Genomic DNA, 24245 nt, shown 5'->3' with positions numbered 1-24245 from the left:
CAACTGCGGGAGAAGATGGAGTAATCGCTCAGCAAGAATCTTAGCATACAGTTTAACGTCAATGTTCAGAAGAGAATTGGGTCTAAAATTAGCCGGGACGGTAGGAGACTTGCCAGGCTTTGGGATGGTCACTATGGTGGCCGAGAGCATTTCCTTCGGAAAGGACTGTTCCTCCGCCGCCTTCCTATAGATAGCTAAGAGATGGGGAGACAAAATGTCTACAAATTTTTTGGGAAGAATATGCAAATCTGTCTTCCATGATGTAATTAGGAAGTATTGCAAACCAATAGAGGGCGCTCACTGGAATTTGCAAGCCTATCTTCCCTGATGTAGTTGGGAAGACAGAATTCCAGTGAAATAACCCAATATATCCCAATATATAATATATCCCCGAGAAGCCATCAGGGCCAGGAGACTTTAACAGCTTCAGCGAGGCAATAGCTTCCGTAACTTCAAACAAAGTGATAGGGGAGGCCAGGGATGCAGCTTGTGCAGAGGTAAAGCGGGGAAGGGCCACAGAGTCCAAAAACCCATCTATTTCGTCTTTAGATGGCTGATAAGTATGTGGGTCTTCCCTAAGATTACATAGAGACATGTAATATAGGCGGAACTGCTTCCCAATAAGACGGGGGTCAACAACCTTATTACCCAAATCATCCATAAGATAGGCAATGCAAGATTTGGGACACGACTGCTTGATCTTTTTGGCCAAAAAAGCACTAGCCCTGCTATTATGTATATAAGCCTGACACTGGAAACGTTTGAAGGCCAAGTCTTGTTGACAAGCCAGAATCCCTTGTAGCCGAAGTTGCCCTCGCCTAATCTTCGCAGAGATGGAAGGGGTAGGATTGAGCTTATTAACTGCCGAGAGAGAGGATAAAGACCGAAGTATCATATCTATGTCCTTAGACCGTTCTCTTTTTGCTCTCGAATATATTTCTAACTTATCATGCATTCACCCTCATTTTCATCCTGTCTCCAGAATCACTGCGCACATACATTATATTATTTATCTTTCACTGATCCTGAATGACAGCCTGTATTATACTCACTTTTCTGCTGTTGGTGGAATTGTGTAAATACATTATATGGACAAAAGTATTGGGACATTCACAGAAGCATTTATGAGATTCCATTGTACATCCATAGATAGTAATATAGACTTGTTTCCCCTTTGCAAATAAGACAACTTCCAATCTTCTGGGAAAGCTTTCTACCAGATTTTGAGTGCGTCTGTGGAAAGATTTTGTCCATTTATCTAGAAGAGCATTTGTGGGATCAGACACAGTGAATCCACTAGCAGAATAGTGAATGTAGCTCTAGAGCATGGGGTCAGCAGTTTTTTCAGTATGATGTGACAATTAAAAAAAAAAAAAAAAAAAATACTCAATGTCCCATGCAATAATTGTAAGGATGTCAACCTGACAATATGAAAGTCGTATGATGCAAGCCATAATTGCAACCAATGTATTACTTGATTAAAGAGGACCTTTAATATCCTCATCAATGTGCTGTTTTATATACAGCTATAAGCTGTCAGTGGTCTGAATTCAGTGCACTCTTGGCTTTCCTGGTATGCACCCCAGTGCTGGAGATATCGGTGCCGCTAATTTCAGCATCATACTAGATACAATATAGTCTGATACCAGATAGTAGAAATAAAAAAAAACTAACGTGAACTGCCACTCACTAGTGAGGATATCTAAAACTAGATTTTATTAGAACTATTAATAATACTAAAGCCACAATTGGCCAGATACACAACTACTCTAATAGGGGTAACAATGTCTCTTAATAAGTAACTCCATAAAGAGAATAGCTGGTTTGCACCAAATATAATATATAGACATTAGGGAGAAAGAGGATGAGCTAAATTTTGTAGGCTCAATGCCCCTATGTAGTTTATGATGATGAATAAACTACTGAAAAATATGAACCCCCATAATCTAATTGTGCAAAAGATAGCAACAAAGTTTAGTGAGCAGGCGCAGGAGCTAAGATAAGCAAACTCTCAATATTCGTATCTGGCTCAATTGTAACGCAGGAGCCTGGTCTACAATTTTGCGTCTCATCAACTATTGTACCAAAAAGAAAAAGGCACTAACAAATAAATGAACAAACTGACCACCTAAGGTCAGGCTCCAAAACATAATGTTTCTACCTCCATGCTTGACAGTTAGGGACAGTGTTCTGTGGGTCATAGACAGGATTTCTCTTCCTCCAAAAACGGCGAGTTCAGTTAATGCCAAAGAGCTCAATTTTTGTCTCAAATGACCAATCTGGATGACTCTGACCGTGGTCCAATAAGATAAAAATTGAGCTGTTTGGCATTAACTCAACTTTCTGTTTTTGGAGGACGAGAACACCATTCCCAATGCCAATCATGGAGCTAGAAACATTATGTTTTGGGGGTGTTTCTCTGCTAAGGGCACAGGACTACTTCACTGCATCAAAGGGAGAATGGATGGAGCCATGTACCGTAAAATCCTGAGTGACAACCTCCTTCCCTCTGCTAGGATATTGAAAATGAGTCATGGCTGGGTCTTCCAGCAGGACAATGACCCAAAACATTCAGCCAAGGTAAATGAGTGGCTCAAAAAGAAGCACATTAGGGTCATGGAGTGGCCTAGACCACTTAATCTCATAGAAAATTTATGGAGGGAGCTGAATCTCCAAATTGCCAAGCGACAGCCTCAAAATCTTAATGATTTAGAGAGGATCTGCAAAGAGGAGTGGACCAAAATTTTTCCTGACATGTGCGCAAACCTCATCATCAACTACAAAAAAACGTCTGACTGCTGTGCTTGCCAAGGGTTTTGTCACCAAGTATTAAGTCTTGTTTGCCAGAGGGATCAAATATTTATTTCTCTATGCAAAATGCAAATAAATTTATAACATTTATACAATGTGATTTTCTGGATATTATTTTTGATATTCTCTCTCACTGTTAAAATTAACCTACCCTTCAAATTATAGACTATTCATGTCTTTGTCAGTAGGCAAACTTACAAAATCAGCAAGAGATCAAATAATTATTTCCTTCATTATATATATATATCACGCCCCTGCAGAGAATCAAAGGGGTTGTCTGGGAAAAAAAGCTAATTCCTCACTAATCTAAACACCCTCCCCCTGCTTACTTTCTAAACTACATAATTTATCAAAAATGCATATTTACCCATAACCCTGAGACATTTTCTAGCTATCCGGTGACGATCCCCGTTTTCGGAAAGTCACTACTACACCTCCCCATCAATTCCATTATAATTACCTCTCTTCCTTCCAGGTTTCCTCCTGCGCTGCTCTGCACTGAGCCGGTAATCCAGCTCTACTGCACAGGCATGTGAGCAGCTCCCACACGTGCGCAGTGGAGGTGGGTCGTCAGCTGCAGAGCACAGAGCAGCGCTGGGACTATTGCGCGGTTCCAGCAGTCAGAAAAGAGGGAGGCGCCATCCTGCAGGAGGAATCCTGGAGGGAACAAAGGTAAGTATAATGGAATTGGGGATAGGCTGAGTTAGTTGGGAAGGGCTAGTAGTGGGCGGCATAGCTAGAGAGACAGGGATGGGGTGTATGGGAGGGATGGAGAGAGGAATGGGGGGGGGAGGTGAAAGGGAGGTAGTGTGGAAGCTACAGGAACCATGTAAACAAATTCAGAAGATGTCAGCAGCTCCCCCAAATCATTCCAAACACTGTTAAAGGAATTTGGGTGCATTTATTAGCCCAATAATAGCACTAACAGACCTTTTTTTAAAAAAACAAAAAAAACATTTTTTGCCTGGACGTGTTAAACCTGACTTTATAAATAATGCGGCTAAAGACATAGGGGATTATTTATCATGGCCTGTGTGCCAGAATTTTAGGGCAGAGAATTGCTCCACGCCCGACTTTCCTTAAAAAGGGCATGGTGGGGGTCATCAGGTCTTTCACATTTATCAGCTTTTACACCAATGATATCAGTAGGAGCTGGCACAGATTTCTGTTTTAGTGGATACAGCAGGACAAGGATTATCAGGTTAGAAGACACCGTTCTTGACAAATGAAGATTCGCAGACAACATATAGGTAGGAAATAATCATCTACCTGTTAAAGGAATTTCCAGGAATAGAAAAACATGGTTACTTTCTTCCAGAAACAATACCACCCCTGTCCATATGCCATTTTTAGTATTGCCATTTAGCTTTAACAGGCTGAAATGCAATACCACACTCTTGACAGGTGTGGCACTGCTTTTTTTTTTCCCTCCAAAGTTTTTTTAAACACCCTTCCCCCATGGATAAAAAGGTACCATCTACCGACCAAGTGACAGTCAACAAGCATTTATGAAGTAACCTTGGCCGCAGACTCCTACCAACCCCATCAACCCCTCCCCCTCCAAACTTTACTTGGTGGCATGATCTGACTACTGCACAGGATGCAGTTTTGCATTTTTTTTTATTATTTTTTTAAATAATTCATACAATTAAAAAAAGAAAACCCTAAACAGACTTTTCAAAAGGAGACTGCAGGAAATCTCACTGCCACTGCCATCACTATGGAAACTTGGGATAAGAGGAGCACTTGCTGCTCCCAACTCTTCACATACATGAGGACCACAGTTCCGCACTCCAGCTGAGATGGATTGAAGCTTCTGTGTACAAAGACTTAAATTGCTTAAAGGAACACCAACTAAAAAATAAAAAGTATGTGCTTTAAGGGTCCCACCAAACAACAACGTTACATGGGCTCATGAATTTTCCTAGTTTGTAATGTGGTTTGCTTGACAGATCCTAAAGGCTGATACTTTGTAGGGACAGAAAGTGGGAACTATATTCAGCCACTTTATACATTTTGGAAAGCTGCCTTTAGTCACCAGCAATAAAAATTGGACTTTTGTACTTACTGTATAAACCCTTTTTAGTTGAAATCATTAGGGGACACATTACCATAGGTATAGGCCCGTCCACTAGGAGGCTGACAGTAGGAAATAAGAAAGTTTTGGCGGCGTCCATGTGGACTATACCATCACTTCAGAGAGGAAGTTAATCAGTTTTGTACCAACAGCAGTAAGAGAAGACAAAGCGCGGATCAAGTACCAATATGTCCTTAGCCCAAGAAGAGAACCCAAGCACAATTTTCAAGAACAGAAAAAGCATAGGGAAGGATCTATATCCCCCAATGAATTCAACGAGAAAGGGATTTTACGGTAAAGTACAAAAATCCAATTTTCACGTTTAAATCATTGGGGGAACCGAATACCATGGGATGTCCTAAAGCGTTCCCAGTGGGTGGAAAGAGAAAACGCCAACCAGCAGCACAAGACGCAGATCAGCCTAAACTTCAGACAAGGAGGAGGAAGCCTGTGTTGGACCAGCAGGGCCTAGTGAGGACACGGACGTCAGCCCAGAGAACAGCAATATTAGATTGCCATCAGCAGCAATCATGATTGCCCAAAGAATGAGGGGCCCAAGTGGGACTCTAGGATGCACAGAATAAAATGCAAATGTCCTAAGATATTAAGACAAGGCCCTTAGGAGATAGAAACCTCAACGGTTGCCGAACCCATGTATGGACCCTCAACAGAGGAACTAGAAACTGGAGCAGCAAGAGGGCTGCGCGTAACCCCGAAGAAGTAAACTGCCTCTGACAGATACTGACCAAGAAAATTTAAGCATGTTGTGGAAAAGAAAAAGTCAAGTAGGGGCTGGAGAGACTCCATCACTGAGAAGGGATAAGAGAGAGCCCTATCTAATAGTTAGACAACCTACTCACCCAGTGGAGAGCGATAATTGCAGAGGGAACCCGAGGGGGTTAACTAGTCAGCAAGGCCCTCCACACTAAACCAGGTAGCAAGCTCCACTAAGGTGCACAATAGGAGACCTTTAGCGAAAGATCAGCTCTGTGGGAGGAGCAAGCCAGGAGCAGGCCGATAACGTAGCCAAGATGGCCCACAACTCACCTGGGAGAAAAGGGGAAAGAGGACTGAAATGTATCCTGAGCCTGAGGAAGGGGACAAAGGAACAGACCTCAACCACAAAGAAGGCACCTGGGGCTGCAGACAAGTAGGGGAACAGGGTGATCGGTGGTGAGGAGAGACACAGGCCTATACAGGGAAACACTAGCTGCATGACTCCTAACACCCACAGAAGGATATAACTAATGTGGTGGTACACACTGAGGACCCCCCTGTAACCTGAAAGAGAAAATAAGTAAAAAACTAATATAATAAAATGCAGAAGACCTGCAAGCAGGACATTTCTGCCTCATACGGACACTATGCTAAAACTGATTAATGTCCTGCCTAGGGAAAGAGTACAGCCCACTTGGGCTAAGCCAACACTTTCTTATTCCTAGTGTCAGCCTCCTAGTTGCTGTGCCTAAATCCATGGTACTGTGCTCCCCAATTATATAAATGAGAAAGACATATACACACAGATTATTTAATATACTCCTCTCCTTGTTATCAACAGTGCACATGTTAGTCCCTGGCCCTAGAGTTCTCAAGATGAAAGTACAATCTACATGAAGGATAAAAACATCAACTTGATAGTCCATGTCAATAAAACTGATTTTTTTTTTTGCAAGACTGTAACAGCCCTGACTTCAGCATTTACAATCCTGCTGGTTTCCGCATAGCCTTATTCTTCCCTGGGTTAATAGCCTATCCATCAGTACCACACAGAGCCACCCCTATGTACCTTTGCAAACAACGTAAAAGATTTTCAGTTAGTGTTGAAGCCCCTTCATTCTGGAAAATCCCTTTAAGTGTCTGTAAGATTCCTTACAAACACTTAAGGTTACTGTAAGATTCTAACATGGAGAGTTACTTCTGAACAGTTTGTCTGATCGCCTTTTTCTCAGGAGCATGGTAAGCGCGGCCTGGGGAAGAAGTGATGTGTACATTAAATCACACAGACTACAACAAGAGCTCAGCAGGATTGCTGGGATAATCACCAGGTAAAGGAAATTATTGGCAATTTTTTAGTTGTGAGAACTGAGATTTATTGTCTTTCTTCTATTTATTTGAGAAGTGAAACAAGCAAATAAATCAATTCTTGAGTACAGCAGTGCTGGCATTGTTCCTGCCAAGCAGCCAGAAGTTGCATAATGGCAATATAGATCTGTGGAGCCGCTTTATGTCAAGACAATGAGAGCTGCGCACATGGGGGCTGTGCTCTACAACCAGGCGTCAATACTATAGTTATAAAAAAAGGTTAGGTGATCGAGTCATTCCATTAGTACAATACCTGCCATGCCAGAAAAGTTTCTGGATTTATGGAAGTTTTCTACATGCAAACAAAAGGCAGAGATATTAGGGTGTGTAAAATCTACTACATTATATGTACTCAAAACTGAGGTCACACTACATTTCTTATCATTTTGAGGAGTGTTTTTAGGCAAGGAGGAGTATGAAATTTCCAATAATGCAAATAAATAATCCACAGACTGCAGGTTGTGGATACCAGGTGGTGTGCCAGCGGACACACCAAAAAAGGTGCTTTTCACACTAGCGTTATTTTATCTATTCTCCTAATCTATGACAAACTACAATGAATGCTAAGGGCCAGTGACTATTTGTTGTTTTTTTATCTGACATAGCTGGAAAAACAATCATGTTTGCAGGACTTTTTAGTCTGTGATTTCAGATGGACTCTGTGCCAGAGGCTCCCAATGGAAACTACGATGCAGGAGTGAACTGTGACTAAGACAGCTCAGAGAAGCACAAACAGTATTAGCAGTTTACCTGTATTCACTTTAGAGTAATCTCCTTTATACTGGCAGTATCACAATAGAATAGATATATGGTGTATACCATGTAGTAGTGTAAATAGACAATAGCAATAAAAGGACTAAAACACACAGCAAAGACTGGTATGATCATGCCGGTAATACCTAGCCCTGGGTTACTGATAGATTTGACTGCAGTTAAAGAGCAACTCCACCTAAAACATTCCTATAAATGCTACTCACATTTCAAGGTCTTACAGGATGAAGTGGTGATTAACGTGAGATTATACCACATTATATTATATAATGCCATTATGGTACCTTGTTACTAGGAACCATGCCAGTTCCTGGCAGTCTGGTGATACCCGCATATAAGTTTTGATGTGGGGCATAGCTCTGCTACGACCTGAAGTTTCCGCTTTCCACTTGCTGTAAAGAGATATGGGTTCATTTTTAGAACAATGGTATAACCACATGTTTCACAGTCACTGACTATAAACTCATCCAGTATAGTCTGACCCTGGAGCCACATATTACTCTTCCATCTTTTACTGTATGTTCATTTCCAGGATGAGGAGGCAGAGAAGGTGGAACACCACATGACTGCAGGATTAGACTACAAAGGGTTTGTATGTAGTCTGTAACTATGGAAATATATAGCTGTGTGAGTTGTATAAATAAAATTTTAGATTTTTTTTTTTTTTTAAAATCAGGACTATTTCCAAAGTTACTTCAGATTATGCATTGCGGTAATATAAACTGTCTGCAAAAGGTAAGATTTATTTACCTAAGTAAAGACATCCCCATTAAGTCATAGAGGAATTGATTAGCCCCCTTAATGTAGAATGTTACCTACTGGAAGTACGTGTGAAGCCAAGGCTGCTTCTGTGCTGTCTGGATACCATAAGGCAGGGAGCCGCCAGCTGCAAAATACAATGAGCAAAACAAAACTAAGCAGAGTTATCTGCAAAATATGAAGACTAACAGCAATGACAGAAAACTCAATGGCCCAGTTTTTCTACTGTAGATACAACCAGACACTGGTGTAAACCTGACACATTTTTGGCACATCTAGTTTGAGCTCAAAATTTTCCAACTTGCCAAAAGGCGGTATAAGCTTGGGGTAGACGGTCTACAAATGCATCTGATTGAAATGCCAAGACTGGCCATCTTGATAAATGTCTTGCGTTTTCAGACTGCCATTTAACACTGTCTAATTATTAGTATATCTGGATCAATGTATCTCCCTACAAATTAAACTCTATGAGACAATAACATTAGTTTCTAGAATGGAAGTGTATGTTAAGGATCAGCAAACCTTTCTTGTATGGTATGGCGATTTATGTAAAAAAATCAAAGATGCGGTACTTAGTTGGCTATGCAATAGTAGTAGGAATGTCAATCTGTATAAGAAAGTCAATTAACTAGTTGATTAAACTTCCATTTCAATGTGATCCTTGTTCCTCACTTTTATGCAAGGGCGATCCTTTATGCAAAGGCAATGATTTTCTGCTGAACACAGGCCACAGAGTGGTGTGCAAGTAAGCCTGCTTTTTTGGGGACAGCCCAGTCTTTTTGATTAATAAATCCATACAAATTTGTCCAGTCTCGTCGAAAAGAACAAAATCCTACTTTATAGCTTGTTCAGCTGCCATATTATGCTTTTGAACTTGCTTTGAGGTAGAAAAGTGACTCATACAGGAAATTGTTGCCCTCTGACTAGGTCAACTCCAACTCAGTCACTAGGACGCTATGCTTCATGCTTTTTCCCCTAGTGCCTACTCTCCTCTGATTGGATTTCCATAGTCCATGAGAGATAAATTCATGGAGAAATCTGGAGCAGCAGTGTCTAAAAAAAATGGAGAGATGCTCACCCCTGTACTATAGTCATATTGTGGCCCTAACCTGATCATGGCGCTGCATTGCCCCTTGTTTGGGCATCATCCTACAGCAGGGGTAGGCAACCTTCAGCACTCCAGCTGTTGTAAAACTACAATTCCCAGCATGCATACTTGCTCTGCTGTTCTCGGAACTCCCATGGCAGTGAACGGAGCATGCCGGGAGTTGTAGTTTCACAGCAGCTGGAGTGCTGAAGGTTGCCGACTCCCATCCTACAGACTGGTAATATCTATAAAGGAGCAGAAAAGGCTACGGTTTCTTTAGCACTTACCAGGATATCCTTCCAGACTGGTCCTAACATTATCCACAGACGGATAGATCTGCAAAAAGAAGATAAAATGAAACAAATATTTTGTTGCATTCATAATCATAAGATTCTCTAGCTAAATATTTTTTTACAAAAAAAGTACAATATTTAATTAAGAAATGGAGAAAGCTGAACTATAATGTCTGCAGAGCCTCCAGCGTCGTCTATTGCTCTCAACCATGAGTGCAATGGGGGCGGAGCCTGATTTATTTACAGGCAGCTGTAATGCAGACAGTTTGTAGGCAAATGTCACATATTTTGTTCGCCCGTTAAGTATTCTAAGACTGATTTACATATCTGTAAAAGATGATTATTTCTACATTGATTTACCAGTTTGTGGCCACAAAGGTATGTGTCTGACCCTATTAAACGCCCCTAACATGGCACTATTATTGGTTTGGGAGGAATTCTGGACCTGACAGACTCCCTTTAAAGTTTTCAGTCATAACTGGCAGGTGACCCTTTGTACCCACACTTATACCTGGGAAACGTTGGGTACTTTCTGTAGTAACACGTTTTATTCATTAAAACCTCTACTCTTTCTGTGTTATACAGTCAAGAAAGCAGTCCTGTCAGCGACTGTGCATACAGAGATAGCTGTCAATCACTGATAGAACTACTGCCTTAACTTTCTAACAAGAAAAAGCCTGAGATTAAAAATTAATCAAGTTATACTAAATGTTTTCCCACAAAACTATACATCAATCTTCTCAGTTCCTCCTGCTCTATAACATGTTAACTGTACCATGTTGCCTTTTGCAGATTCCCAATAATGTATGTACATAGCAACTCCATCAGCAGAATAATGAGTGCAGCTCTGGACTATAATAATGCAGCCTTTAACTCAGGATCAGTACAGTAATGTATGTACAGAGTGATTGCACTAGCAGAATAGTAAATGCCAATATGGAGTAGAGTATAATACAGAATCTGGACCTCAGATCAGTACAGTTATAGTAAAATAATACAAAGACAGTGGGGCAGATTTATTATTGCCCTACACCTTTCACAAACATTTGCCACTTTTTAAAATGAGAGCATGGCAAGGATGTGCAATTGATCTCAGTAAATCTATTGTCATTTACAAGAGTTTTCTGGAGTAAGTTATTGTTGTAATCTATGCCAGTCTGTAGTCAGTATCCGCACAGGGAATGCTGAAGAATGGGCTTAGCTTATGACTACGTAGTGCAGTGAATATGAACAAAAATATAATGAGTGCAGTTCTTGAGTGTAATAGAGGATATAACTCAGATCAAGTAAAGTAATGACAGTGGATATTATGTAGGTTACTCTTAAGGTGAAAAGATGCTTGAAAAGAGACTATGGAAATGTACAGCACAGAGCACAGAAGAAACAGCTTATAACTTTACCAGTTGCAGGGGGTTTTCAGAGTGTGGAAGAGTTTTCACCCCTTTCCCCAGGGTCTTCAAACTCTCGCTGAATTCAGAATGTAGCCATTTGCTTTGATCAGTTCCCATTGATCCTATGCTGGAAAATTGGCCAATCACAGGCCAAGATTCTATGCCAGTGATGGGGCTGCACCTTTCCCTTAAAATCTACAAAGTAATTAAAAACACATAATGGAATGAGCAATCATCCTATATGAACACAATAAAGACTGGCCCCTACCATAGCACTTAGCAATATCTGTGACAGCTAAACAAAAACTCCAGAGACTACTTTTACCTTTCTTAAACGGAAATGCCCCCATTTCTCCTTGTCATATCCTTGGAATCTCCCTGGTGTCGATCCAACTAAAAATACCCTGAAATAATAAAAATAATTTAGCACGGTGTCCAAGAGCATATTTGTTTATACAATTTATAAAGCAGTTATTCAGAATCAGAAAAAAATGGCTGCTTTCTTCCAGAATCTATTACCATTTTCAATGGGTAGTGTGTGGTGTTGCAAGTCAACTCCACTGAAGTGAATGGGACTGAGTCGGAATACCCTAAACAACCTATCAACAAGTGCTGCATTGTTTTTGGAGTAAAGCAGCCATCTCTTTCTTACCCTATAAAATCCTATGTAGCATTAGCCCTACATTGCAGTCAAATACCATGGGCGATCTACATGTAGCTTATAAGAAAGTTAAACAATTACAATAGTTGGTGTGTTGTGTATGGAAATCATTCAGGATAATGGATAAGCTGAAGTTGGGTCCCTGTGTCAGAGTTATTACCATGAATTGATAGCTCAGGCTATAGGCAGTACAGACAAACAATGTCTGGGTCATTCAGCTACATAGGAATCAACATCTCTTCTATAATGAGGCACTTTGCTACCTTGTTATTTTATCTGCAGACAATATAAGAGAGCTCCTTGCCCCTCCACCATACACAGCTGGCAGGTACAGACCTGGTCTCAGACAGATCATGCTGTTTAATTATATCCATCCATTCCCTGAGGCTCTGTGAGTTGTATGAGGCCAGATATGCTACCAAGTCAGACCTGAAGTTGGTTACTGATTCACCGGCTAATGATGAAGACCCTTCCGGCAGTTTGGGATAAAGAGGACTCATCCAGATCCTGCTGACACAGAGTGAAGAAGAGGAGATAATGAGATATAAAGTCACTGTACATTACAGAATACTACATTGGTACCAATGAATATACTGGAGAAAGAACTTGTCAATCCCTATGTAAATCAAGGTGAATCACTGCAAAACCCATTGCATTTGAAGATTACGGCTTGATCATTGCAAGGAGTCTTATCAAACAGATCTGCTCCAATCTGATTCATATTTCCTATCACACTGAACTTCGCTATATCCTAAAATGAGAATCAGACTTGGGCTGTACCCCTACTGATGAGCAATGGTCCCAGATTTGGGAAGTAACATGTGTTTGTGCAACTTTTTTGTGGGTTTAATTTTCATTGGAAATATTCTGACACCTGTAACTTTATTATTTGTGTGGACAAGGGTCACATAAGTTGTCTTTTTGTGAGGCAAGATGTAATTTTTATTTATACCATTTAAGAGAATGTCTGAGGTTTTGGTCTTATTCAAATTTTTAGGGCAGACAACAGCGAAAAAGTGTCTGTTTGGCTGTTTTGACTTTTTTTTTTTTTTTTTCCTGTGAGGGAGGATATTTTCACTATTTTCTGGCATACCCTCAGAGCTTATTCCGGCGGCCGGCTGCAGTTCCCCTTCAGGTCCGGCCGGCCAAGGTTCTCATTCAGGTCTGCCCCTCGGCGCTCGTGCCGGGGATCTCCCTCAGCGCTTCTGTAAAGGCTCCCTGGCCTGCAGTGCTTTTCTTTTGCAGGCTGCTCTATGCAACCTGCAAAAGAAATTATGATCTTTGCAATGTATTGCAAAGCATTAGCATTGCAATGCATTGCATTAGTGATCAAACTCCCTAGGGTTCAAGTCCCCTAGGGGGTCTAATAAATGCAAAAGAAAAAAAAAGTAAAAAAAAAATAAAATAAAAAAATTAAGTATTAAAAATCAAATCAAATCCTCCCCCTTTCCCTAGAACACATCTAATTAATAACTAATACTGCTAATACTGTGAAACACATACACGTTACGTATCCCTGTGTCTGAAAATGCCCACTTTACAAATCTATAAAAATATTTTCCTGTACGGTAAACGCTGTAGTGGGAAAAAAAAGTTGTCTAACTACCCCTTCCCTGAGACTGTTCCCCCCCCCCCCCCACTTGGAATTCAGCCTGTCTACACCCAGGCTGAATATAGGGGATCTGCAGTGCTCCGATTCCATCAGGAAGGGGTTAATAGGAGCACAGCAGATACCCTATATTGAGCCAAGCTGAATTCCAAATGGGGGGGAAACCCAGTCCTTAAGCTCAGGGAAGGGGGCAGACAGACAACCAAAACACCCCCTCCCCTTCCCCAGCATCTACTGCACCCAAAAACCCCGGCCATTTTAATTTTTGAAATTTTTCAGTGGCTGCTGTATTCCCCCCCCCCCCCCCCCCCCCCGTAGCCTTATACTCGAGTCAATAAGTTTTCCCAGTCTTTTTAGGTAAAATCAGGGGCCTCGGCTTATATTCGAGTATATACGGTATATATATATGATATGATATGATATATATGATGTAGATTTCAGCTCTGCCTGGTCCATGCCCCTGTTATAAAAGTGGTAAGCAGGTTTGCACAAACAAATGCAGCTTTTAAGGCTAGGAAACTGGACTAAACCTCTTCATGAATTACTGCACATCTATGATGTAATACAGTCCTACAACACAAAGAGTGCAAGAGTGCACTGCCATCAAAAAGCCCCAGACAAAGTAAGAAAGCCACAAGTATTGTGTTTGAAGATGGTGCTGAGTGTGCAGGCTCAGGCAGCAGACACGAAAGGAAAAAGCTTTCAGATGTAACACAGCAGTAACCTGAAGAGAAGACAATGGTTGGAGGACGCAGGGGGCGATGAGAAGATTGTAATGCCAGGATGGACACAAGATGTAACAGATCACTCCTATGTATCAGACACTGAACGCACTGCTCTTTTATTTCATTTTTCTGTTTCACAATGGTGACATACTACAGTACACTCACAGCTATTCATTTTTCTTTCTTATGTAGCACTAACATATTCTGCAACACTTCACAGACGTGTCATCATTCATTGCCTCCAGCATGGCTTACCATCTAAATCAGTATGTCTGTGAACTGTGGAAAAAAAACAGTGGACAAACAAGGAGAACATACAATCTCCATACACACACATATTGCTCCTCCACAGGACTCCAGTGTATATCATGTGTGAGGGGTTGTCATAGCTCTATCTCTTATTGCTGATGTCACTGGATAAAATATAATAGTAATGTGATCAGACACCCATGGATTTCCCACACCTCATTACTATAGTAACAGCTATTCCATCTATTACTGCTAACAACCACCTTCTGGAATAATTTATAAAATAGAATATTAGAATAGTATAATCACATTGTGATCAGACATACGATTAATATACCTTATCCTACATTAATAGATATTATATCTGACAATCTGCCTTTACAGCATGGCAACATCTGAGAGGTTGTTATAACTCCACCTATTCTACAAATAATATATAACAGTAATATAACTAAGGCACATCTGTAGGATCCATAACAAGAGAAACGCTTAAAACAGCTTTACACTGAAGCAAAGAAAATCTCTTAGCCAGCTTCTATTTAAAAAGGTGTTGCCCAGAAAACGTAATCTCAGAATCTGCAAGGAGCGATGAAATAAGCAAGGTGGCAGCAATACTTACATAAGACTGAGCAAAGAGCTGAGAAAACAGAAGAGGAGAAACCAGTGAACTCTACATGGCTGCTATCCTCCTATCCTACTTCCTATCCTATCCTATCCTATCCTACTAATCCTATCCGATCCTATCCTACTAATATAAATGTGAAAGTTTGTGTGTTTGTTAGTCAATCACGCAAAAACGGCTGAACGGATTTGAATGAAATTTGGCACATAGATAGATTGTAACCTCGATTAAAACATAGGCTACTTTTTATCCCGGTATACGACATGGCTTCATGACTGTTATGAATTTATGTTCACATACTATATTACACTGCTCTTATCTCAGCTTCTGAGAAAGCCAGGGCTGTTATCTCTCTGTGTAAACACATGCTAACCCTCAGTCCATTGCGAACACGTATTTGCATATTATCTGATCTGCTCCAGGGACTGCTGGCAAACTGACATGGGTAAACATCTTTAATCCAAATTGGCAGTTTGGCAATTTTCAACATGCCTGGAAAAAGAAAATTTAATTTGTCGCAAACAACGAAAGCTATGAAGGTAACCAGAAGTGTTAGAGTTCTCCTCAAGTGGAGCTGAGGGGATTATCGATGCCAACAACACACTCATTATATGGCGTCCCAGTGAGCTGCTGAGATGCCGGAACAATTACAGGCAGGCACAGCAGGACAGCTTAAGAGCTGTCAAAACGCCGGAGCAAGCGGATCATCAACGCCAACAACACGCTCATTGTATGGCGTCCCAGCGAGCTGTTGAGATACCGGAACAATCACGGGCACAGCGCGAGGAACAAGTTCAGCGGCAGGTCAGCTTCACAGCTGTCGAAACGTTGGAGCAGGCGGATTATCAACACCACCAACACACTCATTATATGGCATCCCAGAGAGCTGCTGAGATGAACAATCACAGGCACAGTGTGAGGAACAATGTCAGCAGCAGGATAGCTTGAGAGCTGCTACAATGCTGGAGCAGGCAAAAAATTGACGGCAGCAATTTGCTGAATATAAGTGGATCATCGACGCCAACAACCCACAAACGAAATCGCGGGCAGAGGCTAGTAAAATCATATACATCAAATACCAAACAACACAAATATGTAGGTGTGCCTATATATATATGTAAAATGCACCAAATTGCTTTAATCCAGTATTAATGAGACAAGATAAAGAAAGGAATGTTGAATAAACAAATATTTTAGATTATTCGATTAATGTAAAATTTGCTTGTCTGAAAAATTATTAATTTCTTCATCTTTGCTTTGAAATTCAAGATTGTAGAACAACAGGTGCCAGATTATCAGTATGACTGGACTATTGGATGTCAGTTTAACGTAATATGCCCACGTGCGTGTATATTCGTATTCCTAATAGTAATCACAACTGCAAGGGATTATGGGTTATACATACCCCTGAGTCTTCTGGTGCCAGTCATCACGGATGAGATTACTGGTGTGGATGACAACCCGCAGACCTTCCTCGTATAACAGCAGCATCATTTTCCTTTAAGAAATGGTAAACATTTGATAATTCCTGAGATGCTCACAAGGAAAAAATTTGCAGCAATGGAAATGGATAAGGATAGCACCCTCTCCTCCGCCCCCAGATGAAACAATCCACCTCCCCCACTTGGGGAGGTTCCTAATATTGAAGCATTATATATTTCCAGCACATGGAAAACAAAAGTCACTGGTTTCAACTGCAATACAATAGAAAGTACTACCCGTATGGTCAACTTCAGGTGAAGCAGAAAATATCAGGACAATTTCAGTGTTAAATTTCACACTGAGCGGTAACAGATGACTCTTAGTGTGAGTTCACACTATCGTTTTTATAGTTTGTTGCTCACATCCATGACGGGATGAGAGCAATGGACTTATATACTCATAGAATAACTGATGTAGACAGAGCCTCTTCCATATGTGTCTGTTTCTTTTCTCTCTAAAGTAAAAAACATGACAGCCGTTCCGAATAGCACACTCCCATAGAAATGAATGGAAGCGGCCGGCATGCCGACTTTGCCGGCGGCCGCCTGCTTAACCCCCTGCGTGCCGGCTACATCCATTCATTTCTATGGGAGCGTGCTATTTGAAACGGCTGTTTCGAATAGTGTTCACTCATCTCTATTACTTATCTCTCTACGATCCGGGCAGGCCTCAGGCCTAGTTGTCTGACGTCTCTTACGTCACATGAACCCGGCCTGCGTCCCGGGTCATGTGACGTCTGACATCATTGAAGAAGGACGACAACGGAGGCCGACAGCGTAGGAGCCGGGGGACAGGTAAACAACAGTAGTTTTTTATGTTTTTATATCCCCGGGTCTCCGATTATTATAGTCTGGGGTGTGAAAAGACCCCAGAGTATAATAATTGTTTATGGGTGTCCACAGTGGAGCATAATACTGAGTGCAGGGGCCACTGAGGGACATAATACTGTGTGCAGGGGTGACTAAGGGACATAATACTGTGTGCAGGGGCGACTAAGGGACATAATACTGTGTGCAGGGGCCACTAAGGGACATAATACTGTGTGCAGGGGCCACTAAGGGACATAATACTGTGTGCAGGGGTGACTAAGGGACATAATACTGTGTGCAGGAGCCACTGAGGGACATAATAGAGCGTGCAGGAATGCGGAGGAGGGGGTCAGTCGAGGTCTTCGGCGTCGATGTCCGTTGGGAGGGCCTCCATGTCAAAAGTTCACCACGGGGCCCCACCATTCCTAGTTACGCCACTGCCTGACACGGACAGTACCTGGACATAATGTGCAGCAGCTCCTGAATTCACCCCTTGATGGCAGCGCCAGGGCCTTATAGCCAATGTGATAGGGAAGTTTGGGACCACTAAGGGGGCATTAAACTGTGGAAAGAGGCACTAAGTGGACAGTATAGTGTCTGGAGGCACTAGGGGAATTAAGGGGCAAAAAGGAATTACAAAATTGTCCATTATTATTACAAGAAGTATGGCAAACGTTTAGCAACTAATAGTGAAAACCTAGATGAGGGCGAGCCATGCACAATGCCAGGACGTTTCTCGCTTCCTTTCCTGTTGCTTGGAAACTGCTACTTGAAACTGAAATGAAGAGACCACAGAGCGATCTCATCATCTACAAGATTATAAGCTGCCTAACACCCCCTCTCCCCCTTTAATGTCACACAGGAACGCCAAAATCTGAATATGTCTGCAGGGGAAAAGGTGAGGACCCTACAGCTGTGTTATTCAACATGTGCCTCTCTAGGTGTTGCTTAACTGTAACTCTCAGTTTGTTATGACATATTACAGGGATGCAAAAATTTTCTACATCTCTTGGCGGACACCTACAGTAGTGTCCCCCAACCTGTGAATTAATAGCTATTGCAATACCCAGTATGCTTTGACAGTATGCATCTGTAGAGTCACAGTTGAAGGAACATTGCCTTACAATAAACTAGGTAAGTTCAGTAAAATGTATAAGGGGATCGCTTAAATAACAATTCTCCTATATATTGCTATTGTTCTTATGAATGTACCCTATATAGTGGCTTTTTGTCATTACAGGAACATTTTACATAGATATACATCATAACTCCACTTACGTATGATGTGTCCCAAATGCCATATCCAGCCGAGCCTATGGAACAAATAACTTTATTGTGAATTTAGGTTAAAATAGAAGAAAAAAAAAAAAAAAGAATTCACATGATTTATAAAAAAAAACAAACAAACAAAAAAAAAAACAGCCGGAGAATCAAATCATTTGGGACAAAGATGTATAGAGCAAGAACTTTTACCTGTAGAGTCACAGGCGTGCGCAGGCTCAGAAGTGGATCGATTTCAAGTTCATAGTATTTAGTATTAGTGACCATGCGTTGCCCTCTAGTGGTCACAAGAGTTAATCACAAATAACTAGAGCGGATATATAGGTTTATATTTGGGTTTTCCAGGCTTTTGATAAAGATAACCTTTTAAGATTGGTCATCAATTTGACACCCATCACCCCCACAGATCAGCTGTTCTCAGGAACAGTAGAAGATGTCAAAAACTAATGGCTCTGTCCACTGTGAAGTGGCCTTGCTGATTGCTGTGAATTGGTTCTGAGTTAGAGTAGCCCACTACTGTCAATAAACAGTGGATGGAGCCGTTGAACAAGAGGGCCTGGTTCGCATTCTCTGTTTTAGTTCAACTCAAAGGTCTTTGATGGAGTTATGGTCAGGGCTCTGGGCAGGGCAGTCAAAATCTTTCACACCAAACTCATTCAACAATGCCTTTATGGACCTTGCTTTGTGCATTGTGGCACAGTGATGCTGGAGCAGAAAAGAGCCTTCTCCAAAATGTTACCAAAAAGTTGGAAACATACAATTGTCCAAAATGTCTTGGTACTCTGAAGCATTAAGATTTTATTTTACTGGAACTATGGACCAACTTCCAAAAAACACCCCCATGGCATTATCGCACAATACACGCAGGCAGGTAACACTCTCCTGGCAGTTGACAAACCCAGACTCATCCATCAGACTGTCAACTCCACTGTTATGTTTCCACTGCTCAAGAGTCCATTAAAAGCATTGTGCTTTACCCCACTCCATCTGACGCTTGGCAACAGTGAAGTAAGGTTTGCATGTAGCTGCTATATTCACACTACTGTCATTAATGTCCAATGCTTTTATCCATCATAGGATGACAGCAAAGGAAATTAACTGCAGCAAAGTAACAGATACAGATGTGGGCCCCTCCATGATGTGAGAAAATGCAGACACACTTCTGACGGAGGGGGTTCATCTGCATGTGACAGGTCTGTTGGTCTCATTTGGCGACAACGAACATTAAATAATGGTAGGGTGATTATTTTGGTTCGATTATTACAAAATTTTCAGTTTCATTCACACCAAAGAAGTCCGAACCAAAAATGCTATTATTATACTTTCTGGTCTCACTGGGCAAACGTCACAACGCGAATCTCGGGAGGTTCCCCCAACACTTAGTCATACTAGAAAAGAGGCATGGTTTAAAAGGGGCCTGAACTAAATAATGGCCATTAATCGTTATTGAGGTAAAATTCCTGATTAATCACGATTCAGATCATAATATCACATTCCTAGCTAGGATCAAGGCAGGAAGGACAGGGATGCCGCAGTTTCAGTTTTAAAAGCAGTGCACTATAAATTCCCCTCTTGTGTAAGACTAGTAATAGGACAGCTGTGTTTAACATCATTGGTTGATACATAAAAGTTTCCAGGATTCCGTTTTGGAACTGAACTGCCTGTATTGACATTGGTCTTGTCCGTCTTCACTTTTTGTGCTGACAGCTACCTCTTCCCTTGTCTTCACAGTCTGCTAGCCTGAGTGCACTGACAGCAACCTCCTCTTCGATTATAACTTTCTGCAATGGCAGTTGCCTTTTGTCTACTTGGTTTGCGTTCACAGCTGCCTCCTACACTTACTGCCTGCACCAACAGAATTCTGCCCTTGTGTAATCACCGTCTGTACTTATAACTGTCTCTGCTCCAACCTCACTACTTGCCGCTAACTATCTTATATGCATTCATCAGCAGTAATCACCCGTTATGTCCTTACTACCTGCGCTGACAGGTGTCTCCTCTGCTGCCCTCACTGCCTGCGCTAGCAGCTGTCTCCTTTTCTATCCTCACCACCTGCGCTAACAGCTTTATCCTCTTCTGTCCTCATTGCTTGCATCAACATCTAAATCCTCCCCTCCTCACTGCTGATGCTGTCAGTTGTCTCCTCACTGCCTGCACTGACAGCTGTCTCCTCCCCTCCTCACTGCCTGCACTGACAGCTGTCTCCTCCCATCCTCACTGCCTGTGCTGACAGCTGTCTCCTCCCCTCCTCACTGCCTGTGCTGACAGCTGTCTCCTCCCCTCCTCAGTGTCTGCACTGATAGCTGTCTCCTCCTCTCTTCACTGCCTGCACTGACAGCTGCCTCCTCCCCTCCTCACTGCCTGCACTGACAGATGTCTCCTCCCCTCCTCAGTGCCTGCACTGACAGCTGTCTCCTCCCCTCCTCAGTGCCTGCACTGACAGCTGTCTCCTCCCCTCCTCAGTGCCTGCACTGACAGCTGTCTCCTCCCCTCCTCACTGCCTGTGCTGACAGCTGTCTCCTCCCCTCCTCACTGCCTGTGCTGACAGCTGTCTCCTCCCCTCCTCACTGCCTGAGCTGACAGATGTCTCCTCCCCTCCTCACTGCCTGTGCTGACAGCTGTCTCCTCCCCTCCTCAGTGTCTGCACTGATAGCTGTCTCCTCCTCTCTTCACTGCCTGCACTGACAGCTGCCTCCTCCCCTCCTCACTGCCTGCACTGACAGATGTCTCCTCCCCTCCTCAGTGTCTGCACTGACAGCCGTCTCTTCCCCTCCTCACTGCCTGCACTGATAGCTGTCTCCTCCTCTCTTCACTGCCTGCACTGACAGCTGCCTCCTCCCCTCCTCACTGCCTGCGCTGACAGTTTTATTAGTGATTTGAGAATACTTTTGTAAAGCCATAAAAGCAGAAGGCACAGAGTAGAATAGAAATACCTGGCACAATCGGACATTCTCATAAGGATGAGCAGCTTCATGAAGCCGAGTTTTGGATTCCCGCTTCTCACCATGGACAATCAATAATGGCTTATCCCTTTCATACAAAACAGAGCAGAGTGAAAATAAATATTGGTTACATTTCTCTGAACATATTCTCTGCTTACTCCTAGGGAACAGAAACATTCTTGCTTACTATACAGGCCTCATAATTCTCATAGATGAGATTCTGTTACAATTGTATCCAACCTAGACAATCCAGAAAACATGGCTGAATAGATGTTCTGTTTACTATTTAGGGCTAGTTCTCACGGGGGCAAGAAGGCGGATTTTGACAGCGTCTCAAAATCCGCCTTCATACAATGATGGTCTATGGAGACCACTAGCGCTCTTTTTTCCTCTATCGGAATGTTGCCGCTAGCGGAAAAAAGAAGCGAGCTGCCCTTTCTTCAGGCGGATTCCGCGGCTTGCTGAGCCGCGGAATCCGCCTAGCGGCAGCAACCTCTGGCGTCGGCTCATTCATTTGAGCCGACTCCGGAGGGGAAAGCCGCGACCGCGACAGTCGTGGCAGGCGGGTTTTGACCCGAGAGTGACGCGGCTCCCCACGTCACTCTTGGTGCCAAAATCTGCCCCACCACTCCCCGTGTGAAAGAGCCCTTAGTTCAATTTTTTTTATTCCAAAATTTTCAGTTTGAATATCTGTTCCTTAGTCCTATTGAAAATGTTTTTATTCTAATGAAAAAAGGAAACATTAAAAAACTCACCGAAACTCCTCTGGGTACTGGTTCACCAGCCAGGGTATATCTATGCAGTAATTAAACTTGCAAAATAAAAAAAATAGAATAAAGGTGAACACCACAACAAGTTATAAAGGTATCTGAATACTGTATATATCTGATTAGGAGACAGTCCCATCTTTCTTACTTTCCTACTGCATGTGGTTCCCAATTCCCTGCCAGCAGCCCTTAAATGTCCTCAAAACAACTCAGTACTTTAAAAGAATCTATTTTAAGTGATAGAGCAAATAACAGACAGGGAAGAGGGAGATGCAGCTGCAGATTATATCTCTCTTTTAACATGGGCAGCAAGAAACTCTACCATAAAGGACAAACATCACATTATGAAGTTGATACAAATGGAAGGAGACAACACAGAACATACACATATCACTTCTTCACGCATAGACAGACGCTTCCTTGTACAACAACACTATACATTTATACCTGAACTGAAGACACCAAAGTCCCAAAGAGAGGAGAAAGAATATCTGCCAATAAAGAAAAAGATAATGATCCATTAAAGGTTTTATAGGACTGAGCTATAACATTATGGTGGACACAGAACTTGTCTGCCAACTTACAACATGAATACACAGAATGCATCCACATCAGTGCACAAACGCCACTCCTTGTATTAACCAACATGTGGCACAATACTGAAGACAGATAAAAAGAGAAGGACAATGCTCTGCTCACAGCAGATTAGTGAACTTAAATGATTAAGACGTACATAGAGCCTTAAGTGTACTCAACCGTATTATTGTTATTTTTACAACACCACTGTATACCTATGTAAACCTAAACAATGGTTTACATAAGTTTACTTTGAAGTCTTCCATTGGAGTAATGTGTAAGGAAATCTTCTTGCCATATAACTTCGATTGAAGGCTCTAATAAAGTGTGAAAAGAGCCAAAAAAGGATTTTCTTGACATGGAGAGGTTGAGGTCACGTACATACAAGATCATATGAAGTGTAACAGACATCAGGGGCAGGATTTTTTTTTTTTTATGACAAGGAGAAAGGATAAGATGATAGATGCAATAAGCTAATACTAATACTGACTTTCATGATATATGTATGCATGGCAACCCATTTTATTTCCATAGGTTAATCTTTAACTTGTTATTATTGGCAGTAACTCACCTTTAATGTGGAGCGCTCCTGTGTTATACTTGGGCTTAATACCTGTGACTTTAGTCAAATAAAAGCAGAATGGCTCTCCAGCCTGTAGTACATCCCAGGGGTCCTGAGCGTCACTAGGAGTTCTATATTTGTCATCAGCACTTGGGCTAAGTCTTTTTTCCTTTTGTGACTTTGGAGCTTCCACTTTATAAGATGTCCCAGCGCTCTTTGATTTTACAGTCTTTTTAGGCTTTGATTCGTCATCGCTGCTCGATAGACACCAACCTGAATCCTCTCTGTCTGTTTTTGGTTTCTTGGATGGAGAGCATTCCTTACCAGGTATCTCTTCAAACTTCAGAGGATTTGACTTCCTCTTGTAAGACTCTTTCCTGGCATCAGAGCAGGGGTGTTGAAGAGGGATGACGCTGGATTTCACTTTAGGTGTAGAATTAGATGACCTCCCCTTGTCCTCACACTCATCTTCACTACTGGACAATGTCCACTTGCCGTAACTCCCTTGCTGAGAACCAGTACTCCTGTAAAACACAAATAACTGTCTATTATACCTCCATCTTACATAAACTCTACAACAAGATTGGAAGATGTAATACAATGTTAATTTTCATTCAGATAAACCCAAAATTATTAAAAGGGGTTGTTCAGGGCTGTAGAAACAGGCAGGCTGTTTGTCCATGTGATGG

General features: G+C 41.9%; 2 protein-coding genes across 5 annotated transcripts in view; both read right to left on the bottom strand.

Annotated features, from left to right (window-relative positions):
• The window catches only part of TTC8 (tetratricopeptide repeat domain 8), a 485821-nt gene that overhangs the window by 160793 nt on the left and 300783 nt on the right, over window positions 1-24245 (bottom strand). The window lies entirely within an intron of this gene.
• The window catches only part of TDP1 (tyrosyl-DNA phosphodiesterase 1), a 69458-nt gene that overhangs the window by 35071 nt on the left and 10142 nt on the right, over window positions 1-24245 (bottom strand). Inside the window, exons 2-13 of the mRNA XM_075280671.1 lie at window positions 23566-24080; window positions 22866-22909; window positions 22407-22462; window positions 21643-21739; window positions 18707-18741; window positions 16543-16635; window positions 12269-12439; window positions 11597-11675; window positions 11281-11466; window positions 9875-9923; window positions 8561-8627; window positions 8026-8133 (exon numbers count right to left, since the gene is read on the bottom strand). Coding sequence (XP_075136772.1) covers window positions 8026-8133; window positions 8561-8627; window positions 9875-9923; window positions 11281-11466; window positions 11597-11675; window positions 12269-12439; window positions 16543-16635; window positions 18707-18741; window positions 21643-21739; window positions 22407-22462; window positions 22866-22909; window positions 23566-24080 — 1500 coding nt within the window. The remainder of the gene's footprint in view (window positions 1-8025; window positions 8134-8560; window positions 8628-9874; window positions 9924-11280; window positions 11467-11596; window positions 11676-12268; window positions 12440-16542; window positions 16636-18706; window positions 18742-21642; window positions 21740-22406; window positions 22463-22865; window positions 22910-23565; window positions 24081-24245) is intronic.

This window comes from Leptodactylus fuscus, chromosome 7, assembly GCF_031893055.1.
Source record: "Leptodactylus fuscus isolate aLepFus1 chromosome 7, aLepFus1.hap2, whole genome shotgun sequence".
In the NCBI taxonomy this organism is placed as follows: Eukaryota; Metazoa; Chordata; class Amphibia; order Anura; family Leptodactylidae; genus Leptodactylus; species Leptodactylus fuscus.
Note: the sequence above shows the minus strand (reverse complement) of the source record. Positions and strands in the feature narration are given on the sequence as shown.